General features: G+C 46.0%; 1 protein-coding gene across 1 annotated transcript in view; it reads right to left on the bottom strand.

Annotated features, from left to right (window-relative positions):
- Positions 1-4,187: 4,187 nt before the first annotated feature.
- Positions 4,188-11,498, bottom strand: part of MAT1A (methionine adenosyltransferase 1A) — a 29,637-nt gene continuing 22,326 nt past the window's right edge. The window contains exons 8-9 of the mRNA XM_056850101.1: positions 9,134-9,267; positions 4,188-4,400 (exon numbers count right to left, since the gene is read on the bottom strand). Of these exons, the coding sequence (XP_056706079.1) occupies positions 4,298-4,400; positions 9,134-9,267 (237 nt within the window). The 3' untranslated portion in view covers positions 4,188-4,297. The remainder of the gene's footprint in view (positions 4,401-9,133; positions 9,268-11,498) is intronic.

The following is an 11,498-nucleotide window of genomic DNA, read 5'->3' as shown; positions in this document are numbered from 1 at the left end:
CAGCAAAGCTCCGTGAAAAATTCCCCTATGACTTCAACGGATTTAGAGGGTATTGCGGTTCAAGATTCCACCGTAGTTTTCTTAATCTGATCAATGTTATGGGTTATACTGCCAGCTAGTGGCCAGCTCAGCTATTGCTGCTTCGGAAATATTGGCCTATATCCTACCACTCAGCAAAGTTTTTGTTTTTGTTTTTAATCGGATTCTCGGTTTTTTCCCATTCCAAATAAATTTATTTATCTTTTGTTGCCATTTCTGTATATTATCAAGTTTGACAGTAATAGGAAGTGTCAGAAAGAGAAAGTTCAGTCTGGGTAAAACATTCATCTTCACTACTGCAATTCATCCCAATAGCGATAACTTTAATCTGTTCCACCTTTCAAAATCATTCTTGATATTCCCCCAACTCAACAAACTTTGAACCCTTCCACCAACTTGATTCCTCCAGATAGGGTTGCCAACTCCTAGATATCTGGGGGTGGATCCTGGGGAGGAGGGGGGGTTGGAGAGGAAAGGGAAGAAGAGTTGGTTTTTATATGGCGACTCTCTCTACCTTTTAAGGAGAATCAAGCCGGTTTACAATCTCCTTCCCCTCCTCTCCCCACAACACACACTCTGTGAGGTAGGTAGGGCTGAGAGAGCTCTAAGAGAACTGTGACTAGCCCAAGTTCACCCAGTAGGCTTCACGTGGAAGAGCGGGGAACCAAACCCAGTTCTCCAGATTAGAATCCGCTGCTCCTAACCACTACACTGCACTGGATCTAAGCAGGGTATACCATACAGTCCCACCCTCCAAAGCGGCCATTTTCTCCAGGGGAACTGATCTCTGTCATTTGGAGACCAACAGTAATGCTAGGAAATCTCTAGGCCCCACCTGGAGGTTGGCAACCCTACCTCCAGAACAGCCACATGCATTAGAGAAAGCTTCCATGGGAAAGAGGAAGGCTTCAAATTTTGCTGACCAGAGAGAGTCCACTGGTTCGAACCCAGTGATATGTGACTGGGAGTATGTTCCCTCTTTACCTGAAAGGATCAAATCCCACCCACCACCCACCCCCAGGAATGCCATCAAGAGAAATAGGGGGTTGTCTTAAATGCACATACAACTCACAGAGACATACAATAATATGCTTTGTGTATAACCAGGGGTGGGGTTTTTTCCCTCTTGCATTCAAGGTTGTCTTCCAGGGGTAATTGGCCCCATAGGTGCAGGCCACACCTAGTGTTTCAATATAGTTCCACAATGTGCACATGGAACAGTGGGAGGTACAGCAGATCATCCGCATGATTTTATTTCATTTGTTTTTGAGATTGTATCAGGACAAACACCCTGTGCTACGCGCATACAGGAAAAACAGAAGGTACAATCACTTTCGCTTAGCGCAAGCAGACAGCGAGGAATAACTTTAGCGCTTGCGCAGGGATCTTTGCGCGCTTGGATCCAACCCACAATTCTGAGGTCTTAAACAAATCACAATTTGCCTGTGTCATAAATGAGCTTTAGCGCCTTGTGCATGCATGTTTCCTTCCCTTCATCTGTGGACCTGTACCTGAAGACATTGTGCGCCCCAGAACCGTCAATCGAACTCCAACATATTGTGACATCTCAGTGCCAGCTCTTTCACCGACAGATTGGTTTCCCACCTGCAGACCAAGATTCTAAACCAACGCTTAATCCAGGTTTAAAACCTGGTGACTGGGAAACAACCGCCCCCCCGCAATTTGTCCAGAGGCTTGTATTCAAATGTCACAACAAACGGAAGTTAAATTGAAGACTTCCCCCCCAAAAAAAATTAAGTCATTGATTACAGCTCTATGAGCATAGGTGGGAGAGAGAAGGGGAAAACACACAAGCATAAAGATTTGCAGCTCGTTCACCTCACAAGCAAATTGTTCGTGACATCGGAATACAGTCGGATTTTTCGGATGAAATTTAGAGTTAACCGAGTGCGGCCCGTTTTGTTTCCACAAGATGACATTCCGGCGTCTATCATGACGCATTCAGCCGAAATGATTTTTCAGGCCTACAATAACAGTGGGAGGAACGCTTTGGGGAAGAAAGTTCTTTTGGCATGCCGACAGTCGCTGTCATCCCAGGTGAGAGGAGGAGGGAGGGTATACACGGGAGGGGTGGGGGAGAACCGTTGAAATCTGCCGCAAAGTGGTGCGTGGACAAAGGCACTGAACCGGGCGTTCCGTTTCCAAAGTTTGAAAAGCAGTGCACCTAGCAAACTTAAGTGTTCACAATACTGAGACTGGCCCTTTCAGCGACGGTTAGCGCTGGCTGGGTGTCCATGTATGTAGTACTGCCGTTTCACACGGTGTCCCGCAAAGTAAAATAAAACTCTGAGCGGAGATTCTGAAGTGCTGATACGCAAAAGTGCCAAAGCCCATTCCAGACTGGGCATCTGGTCCTTTAAGATCTGAGCCAGAGGGAACTATTTTTTCCCCAAGTTCAGCCTCTGTCTCTTGAAAGTGTTTGCTGTGATGGGGGAAACGATACCTTCTCGTCGTGACCCAACTAAAGGCAAAAAAAATCTGCAGACCTGCAATCCAAAATGTGGCTGGCAATTTCAAGTTAATGTGAAGAAGAAGAGTTGGTTTTTATACCCCAATTTTCTCTGATTTTAAGGAGGCTCAAACCGCCTTCCCTTCCTCTCCCCACAACAGACACCTTGTGAGGTACATGGGGTTGAAAGAGTTCAGAGAGAACTGTGACTAGCCCAAGGTTACCCAGCAGGCATCAGGCATAGGAGTGGGGAAACCAACCCGGTTCTCCAGATTAGAGTCCACCACTCTTAACCACTACACCACACTGGTTCCTATTCAAGGCTGTGGCCACCTGTCACTCCTCAGTTCTCTACCCTCTTGCCCAGACTAATAGCCGCTTCACCATCTCAACCCCCTTGCTGTCCCAAGTGATTCCTGTCTCGAGGTGTTCCCCTGCCAAACTATGTAGCACCAACGGCTGAGTGGTTAAAGTTGGACTTGAAACCCAATGGGGGCGGGGATTCTCACCAGGCAGGCTCAAACCCTGCTCGCTGTGTAAACTGCGGAGATCGCATTTTGGGGGAGGGGCCGTGGTGCAGTGAAAGAGCATCTGCTTGGCATGCAGAAGGCCCCGAGTCCAATGCTCGGCATCTCCGGTTAGACGGGCCAAGCTGTAAGTGATGTGAAACACCCCTGCCCGAGACCCTGGAGAGCCACTGCCATTTTGAGCGAGCAATACTGACCTTTACAGACCTGGGTCTGATACTGTCTAAGGCAACTCCATATGTTAATGTTTCCCCTCTAGATTCCTTTATTGGCCTGGTATTCTGTCAACTGCTGCCCCTTTCCTTCTCTCACCAATCCTATTTGTTCTCGTTTTTCAGCTTTGCATGGCTCACAGCCTCCAGGTCTCTGCCCTGGAACAATCCCATTTTCCAGCCCTCAGCTTCCCTAGCACTATAGCCACCTTGCCTATCCATACAGACTTTCCTGTCGTCACACGAGTTGATTTTCCCGTCAAACTGACCTTTCAGCCCCGCCCCTTCCGAGAATGTCCCGACGATGCTAATTTGTTCCCCCTTAAACCCATTAGAATGTCACGAAAGGTCCATGACATCACAGCAGCTCAGCCAATAGGTGAGGGGCACGTTGTAGGTATGCGTCACTCGCTTGCAAGAGGGTTTTAGCCTTTTATGCATAAGACAGACCTGTCCAGAATGGGCTCTGGCGACTTTACCAGTATGTAAGCACAAAGACAGAAGGCACCAAATATACGGGTTACATTTTGCCACAAGACTTCAGCCTCTCCCAGAGGCTTTAGAGTAACAGGGACCTGGGAGAGAAGCTTAAAAACGTGACAAAATTCTTTGTCAAAGGTTGCAACCCAAGAGCCCAGCAATGATTTTTTTAGTACCGACTCCCTGTCAGGAAACAGCACCCCAGAATTTCTCATTTATCCAGTCACAGTGAGAAAGCTTATTGAACCGAAGGGAATTTTTCCTTCCTTTTGAATACAGCCAACTGGTTTGAAGGCAAAAGATTGTTTTCTTTGTGTGTGTCCAAGTTGTATGTTGCCTTGGTAAGTGGAACCCAAAATAAAAATAGCAATAGTAAAAAAAAGAAAAATGGTGTCCAGCCTTTTTCTTTCTTTCATTTCATGCCAAGATGTTGAGAATACAAATTACGGTGGTTTCCATGAAAACATCTTTCTTCTGTTCATTTTCCCAGCTGAGGGGATGGTCAGTGGAAGCACCCTTTGTAGTGAAATCCTGTCCCAGTTAAGCTTGAGGGGGTGTCCCAACAACCGTTAAAATACCAGTTTCTTAGGAACCTCCCAAGAGAATTCCTTTCGGCCGAAGTGACCATAGCAGGCAGTCTTCTGGTAGATCGGCTTCCTTAAATCCAGATCCCTAATGTTTCAGTTAAAAACAAACAAACAGAAGGATAAAGACCATTTATAAGTCTTACTTTACTTACTTACTTCTTGTTATAGTATAAAACTATAGCCAACTAATGTGCTCTTTGCTAGCTCTGTGAAAACCATGCTTTGTCTTAAGTACCAACACAGTGAGGGTCCTTCATGAACCACAAGCAGGTCAGACTAAAAAGGCAGCTGCTACAAGGAATGGAGCTAAAAGCCCATAATGGGTACTTAGTAAACTTTTCATAAATTTGAGAAAGCAACAACCTTTGGTACAGATGCTGACAAGCTGGTGATATTATAACCATCTTCAAGTACTTGAAGGGCTGTCATATAGAGGAGGGTGCCGAGTTGTTTTCTGTTGCCCCAGAATGTCGGACCAGAACCAATGGGTTGAAATTAAATCAAAAGAGTTTTCGGCTAAAGATTAAGAACTTCCAGACAGTTAGAGCAGTTCCTCAGCGGAACAGGCTTCCTTGGGAGGTGGCGGACTCTCCTTCTTTGGAGGTATTTAAGCAGAGGCTAGATGGCCATCTGTCAGCAATGCTTATTCTGTGCAGTTAGGCAGATCATGAGAGGGAGGGAAGGAAGAATAGAGTCAGTGTTTGGGTCTCATGGCCCTTTCTTTCATGCCCAGGGTAATGCCGATTGCCACTTTGGGGTCAGGAAGCAATTTTCCTCCAGGCCAGATTGGCCAGAGATCCTGGAAGGTTTTTTCCCCATCTTCTGGACATGGAGTAGGAGTCACTGGGTATGTGTGTGGAGGGGGGGGGAGGGGGTTGTGAATTTCCTTTCCTTTCCTTCCTTCCTTTCCTTTTATCCCTTAGAAGCTCCTTGATCAATTGATCTTGAGCAGCATTTATCTAGTGTTGGAGGGATATAAGGACTGAAACAAATCTTGCCACTGACAATGTAGCCTTGGGGTCCCTATCGCTTAGTAAAAAAGGCATTATGTCAGTCACAGAGGCATTGGATTTGTATATTAAAAGGGGGGAAATATAGTGCGATTGAAGTTCCTCATAAAAGCGGCATTCCAAAAGGGCATGGGCTAATGAGTCAATAGAGCCAGAAGAGCAAGGGCAGATCCTGTCTGAGTATGGTATATTCAGAATTCTGCCCTGCATTACCATAGAAGGGTTAGCATTCAATCTAGCCAAGCAAAAAGCTCTACAGAGACGAGGAGTTGTCAAATAATATGTATAGGCAGGCAGACCATGTGGAGGGGGTATTCCGAAGAACTGGGATGAACAGACGTGACAAGCACGAAAAGTAGTGCTGTTATAATCGAGCTCTTTAATGCGCTTTTTAATTCTGGTAAAAGCTTCAGTTTTCCCAAGATCTAATAACATATCCTGCGAGAAGCCCAACAACGACAGTTTCTCATCTAAGATTTTTTGCCATGAGGATTTAAAAGAGTCATGCTTCAGAGAAGCTAGGAACCCCTCAGTGCTAAAGCACAGTTTAAGGTGTAGTTTAAAGGCGGCCAACCATGCCCTAGCTTCAAGTGACGTTTGGCCAAACTCGGAACGAAGAGCAACGCCAGCAACACATCGAGGGGCATTTAGGAGTTTTCGTAAGAACTGAAGCAGTGGACGATCTATAGATTCATTAATGACTGTAATCCAGATGGCAACACCAAAGAGGATAATTGGGGTAATTTTCAGGTTAAAAACCTGAATAGCCTCTGGAATATATTTGCCACCTTTGATGTGAAAAAAGTTGACAATAGCACCAACCCCAGCTTTAATTTTGTTGGACACTGCTTTTTGATGGGCATTCCAATTTAGGTTATGGGAAAACAGAATGCCAAGGTAAACAAACTCCTTGACTTGGTCACCCTCAAAACCATCTAATACCCAGCAAAAAAGAGGCATTTTTCTCCTCTTAGTGAAGATCATAATCTTAGATTTATGATGGTCTATTTTAAGACCTTCCCTAGAGCAGTACTCAGAAAAAGTTTGCAAAGATCTTTTCAAACCAATTCTTGTGCGGGACAGGAGAACTGCATCGTCAGCATACAATAGAATTGGGGTGGGATGACTTGCAAGCTTTGGGGGGTGGCAAAACTCTGAGAAATTGGTTGCCATATCATTCAGGTATAGATTAAACAAGAGAGGAGCAAGGAGGCAACCTTATCTAACTCCCTTGACCAGTTCAAAGGGCTCGGATAGTTCTCCTTGGTTGCCACAGCCAACCTGAGCTGTGAGGTCAGTATGAAATTGCTGAATAAGCCATAGTAATATTGTCGAAGGCTTCCACGGTCAGAGTTCATTGGTTCTTGTAGGTTATCTGGGCTGTGTGATCGTGGTCTTGGTATTCAGTGTTAAACCTCTGAAGATGCCTGCCACAGCTGCTGGCGAAACGTCAGGAAAGAAAATACCAAGACCACGGTCACACAGCCCGGACAAGCCATAGTAACCTCCTAACCATAGTAGAATGTGATAGTTTCAACCATAGCCTCTCCCTCGGGATGGTATCAAAAGCTCCCTTAAGATCCATAAAACCCGCATAAAGGGTGCCATTTCGGGGGGAGGAATATTTCTCGGCTAGATGGGAGAGCACTAAACAGTGGTCCATGACAGACCAACCCCTTCTGAAGCCAATCTGTTCCCAGCCAAGGATGTCATTACTCTCAACCCAGTCCAACAGCCTCTTTAATAAGTAGGAGGAATACAATTTGCCTAAGCAAGACAAAAGGCTGATTGGACGATAACAGCTTGGGTCAGAGCGCTGACCCTTTTTAAAGATTGGGACGATAATAGTATGTCTCCAAGATTTTGGAATGGCTCCTGATGCATTAATTTGTGTGAATACAGGAGCAAGAATGTTGGCCCACCATTCGCTGTTGACTTTAAAAAGTTCGTAGGGAATTAGATCAGGACCTGGGGCTTTGCCTGAGCGTAGGTTTAATTTAATGAGTGGTTTAATTTCCTTAGGAGACACATCTGGTTGTGAATTTCCTGCACTGTGCAGGGGGCTGAACTAGATGACCCTAGAGGTCCCTTCCACCTCTATGTTTCTAAGACACAGCTGGCTGAAACTTAGCCAGTCTTGATTGGAGTGTGAGGTCCTCGTTACACAAGATGTGTGATGTGAGTCGACTTGCAGTCGCCCGTCTCCTGGTGTGTCACATGGACCCCAGCAGCAGGACAAACAAAAACCTGCCGTACATCTTTGCTCCTCCAAGTTCCAGAGCAGAATTGGGGCCCACAGCAATTTTTTCCCGCGGGTCCCCTACTACATGTCTCCTATCATGAGAACCCTAGATGAGGACCTGGTTCAAATTCTGGCTGAGCCATGAAACTTGCTAGATGACCCTGGGCAGTCACACTCTCTCAGCCTGAGCTACCTTACAGGGCTGTTGTGGAGAAAAAACGGGGGAGAAGAGCCGCACATGCTTCCCTGACCTCCTTTGGAGGAACATGAGGTTACATATATACCGACAGTTGTAGAATACAGATTAGGACTATATGAAAAAAAAATCTATGGCTGTGTTAGTGCTAGCTGGTTTCCTGGGAACAGCTGGTACTGTTCACACCAGATTCCCAAATAATGAGTTAGGATACCATTTCTGGGCTGGAAGTGGGAAAGTTAGAAGTCTCTTAAAGGAGACCTGTGTTTATTCAATTCTCTTTAAGGAGATCTCTTCCTGTGATGCTCCATGTGCGTTGTGTAGATGATCAGAGGCACTGGATCCTCCAGTCTCCCATTTAAAAGACAGCCCTTTCCTAGCTGGCAGATATGAAGCAGCGATTAGCATCTCCCACATGAATCCACCCTTCCCTATATGGCAATTTTAAGAATATAAGAAAGGCCATGCTGGATCAGACCAAGGCCCATCAAGTCCAGCAGTCTGTTCACACACTGGCAAACCAGGTGCCTCTAGGAAGCCCACAAACAAGGCGACTGCAGCACCATCCTGCCTTTGTTCCAAAGCACCTAATATAATAGGCATGCTCCTCTGATCCTGGAGAGAGTAGGTATGCATCGTGACTAGTAGCCATTTTTACTAGTAGCCATGGATAGCCCTCTCCTCCATGAACATGTCCACTCCCCTCTTAAAGCCTTCCAAGCTGGCAGTCATCACCACATCCTGGGGCAGGGAGTTCCACAATTTAACAATACGTTGTGTGAAGAAATACCTCCTTTTATCTGTTTTCAGTTTCTCACCCTCCAGCTTCAGCAGATGGCCCTGCGTTCTGGTATTATGAGAGGGAGAAAAGCTTCACCCTGTCCTCTCTCCACACCATGCACAATTTTATAGACCTCTATCATGTCTCCCCTTAACTGCCTTCTTTCCAAGCTAAACAGCCCTAAGCCTTTTAAATGCTCCTCATAGGGCAGCATGTGCAGACCAACCAGCTAATGATAGTCCCATCCCTTTGTTTAAGACAGAGGGCAGCAGATCTGGGCTGCTTACTTATGAGTATTGCTCTGCTGTTCTTTGTCGGTGGCAAATTCCACACCTGCCAAAACTTCTTATGGGGGGAAGGGAAAGGGGGCAGGAATAGAATGCCCTACCTTCTTCTTGAACGGCTGGAGGAGTGCGTACACGCCCTAGACTAAATTGCTGTCTGGTTAGCAAAAAAGCTAAAAGGGCTCAGTCGTTGTGGCGAGAGGGGGACCAGTGGTGTAGTGAGGGCCATGCGTGCGCACAGATTAAGATGCTGTCTTTTGACCCGGAGGACATGGGTAGCCCAGATTCAGCAGAAGAGTATTTACCTGACAATGACCCCTGGTCGGAGGTCAAAATTCTGGTGTACGATGTTCAGCAATTCTTTCTCGGGTTTTACGCAGGTGCCGTAAGTAAACAGTGAAATTGAGAGAGGTTCGGCCACGCCGATGGCATAGGCAACCTTTTTGTTATAAAAAGAAAAAGCACAATATTGAGACCCTGCTCAGAAATTCGTATGCCTTGACAGTGATGGCGCTCAGCAACTTTACATGCGCGAATCAGCTAATGCACATGCTTTTAAATGTGCACTACACCAGCTACGTACAACCAGCTGACATGCATGCCTTTAAGTGTGCAATGTGCCAGCTATGTAATCAGCTGACACACATCCTTTTAAATGTGCAATGCGCCAGCTATATAGAATCAGCTCATGCATGCTTTTAAATGTGCAATATACCAGCTACGTAGAATCAGCTGACGTGCATGCCTTTAAGTGTGCAATGCACCAGCTACATAGAATCAGCTGACATGCATGCCTTTAAATGTGCAATGCGCCAGTTACGTACAATCAGCTGACAGGCATGCCTTTAAATGTGCAATGTGCCAGTTACGTACAATCAGCTGACATGCATGCCTTTAAATGTGCAATCCGCCACCTGTGTAGAAGGGGGACTGTTTTAAAAGGAAAAGAGGCAGACAGGGAGTCATTTATCACTGGAAATATAATAAATCTAGACACAATTTATTCTTCTACCTATTCTAGAAATGAAAGTAATTCTAATGCCCTTCTAAACCTCACAGGAGGGTACAATGCCATAGAGTCCACCCTCCAAACCAGCCATTTTCTCCAGGGAGCTGACCCCTGAAGTCCAGGGGTCAGATGTAATTCCAGGAGTTGTCCAGGCAACACCTGGAGGTTGGCAACCCTAGCCAGAGCTGACGGCCTTTCTGTTACAGTCCCACACTGGGCCAGAGAAACCAATTTGTCATAACTGCTCAGTCTCTCAACAGACGCTTGAGGAAGCATCCCCAACCCAGAATCCTGAAAACTTGGCTGTTTTCCACTGGGCACTTTGTCCTGTCCAGAAGCTTGGCTTCAAGTCTCCTGTGTTTTTGATTTGCCATTCAAGCCCTTTCGTACGGCCCGTCCGTCCGTTCTTCCGCTTCTCTATTACTTCATGCTTTCTTCTGCACTACACTGTTAAATTCCATCACGCTCAAGTGGCCATCGATTTGGAAGACGTACCCTCTTAAATGGGCTTCTACCAACATTAAAGAATTTGCTTATAAAATTATGGGCTAGTGGTATCTCACGCCCTCTTGTCTTCATCTTATCATACCAGGGCACTCAGGTCTATGCTGGAAAGGCTGTGGCAACCCAGCTAATTTTTCACACTGTTGGGGAACATGCCCAAAAGTATGTTTATTTTGGGACAAGATCTTGAGATTGATAGAGTTACAGCCCATTCCTGAGGGCGGGCGGTTAGGCTATGGCTGGGAACGGCCCAGCAGTGCCGCCTCCCGAGAAGCATCTCGGCCAGAAAAAGAAATGAAAAGTGCTGTTGAATAACCCCCATGAAAATTGCCCACAGAGTTTCACAGGGCTATGACAGCTTTTTTGCAGGCGTAGCTCAGCCACAATGTAAAGAGGCATTCTTGGGCCAAAAGGGGTTTGGAGGATGACTAACATCAGCTCCACCCCTGGGAATGCCCCCCCTGGATGCCGGCGCGTCCTCTTACACCTGGACAACACTGCCAGGGAGACAGCACCGGCACCTGAGGCCCGCACCACTGCGCCGTTCTTGGGGCCGGTGTAAGTTGCCCTGCACCGGCGTCCATGCCATTTTGCACAGCGCAAGCGGCATGGATACTGGTGTAGGGGTCACACCGGCTCCTATAAGGCTCCACCCGTCTCCCTTCAGGATTGCATGGTTAATCACCCATTACCAAGTCCCTCATGATGCCTTAACTGTCTTATTTGAAAAATTGGATATACAAAAACCCTCTATCCTAAAAAGGGAATTAATTTCGATACTTCTACTGGTGACAAATTTCTGATTGCCTCACACTGGAAAAAAGCTAAGATACCTTCCACTGGGCAGTGGTATAATAAGCTGTGGAACCTTTTAATTTTAGTTGTTACCAGCCCTGAAAACCAACTGAAAAAAAGGGGAGAGAAAGAAACTCAACTGGAAAGTAGAACGAAACCAAAGGGCTTGAGCATAAAGCTATTAAAATATCAACAAATACATCTGTTTTATTAATATGGTGCACAATTATGTTAAAAATACAGGGCTTGTTGATGTTATACATATCCTGAGAAGCTCGTCATCTTACACAAGGTGTGAGCTGTGGGCCATGTGTTAATACACATGGAATAAACATTCCTACACAAAGCCACACATAATAAAA

The sequence above is a fragment of the Euleptes europaea genome, chromosome 5 (assembly GCF_029931775.1).
Source record: "Euleptes europaea isolate rEulEur1 chromosome 5, rEulEur1.hap1, whole genome shotgun sequence".
NCBI lineage: Eukaryota > Metazoa > Chordata > Lepidosauria > Squamata > Sphaerodactylidae > Euleptes > Euleptes europaea.
This window is presented reverse-complemented; position numbering and strand designations above follow the sequence as displayed.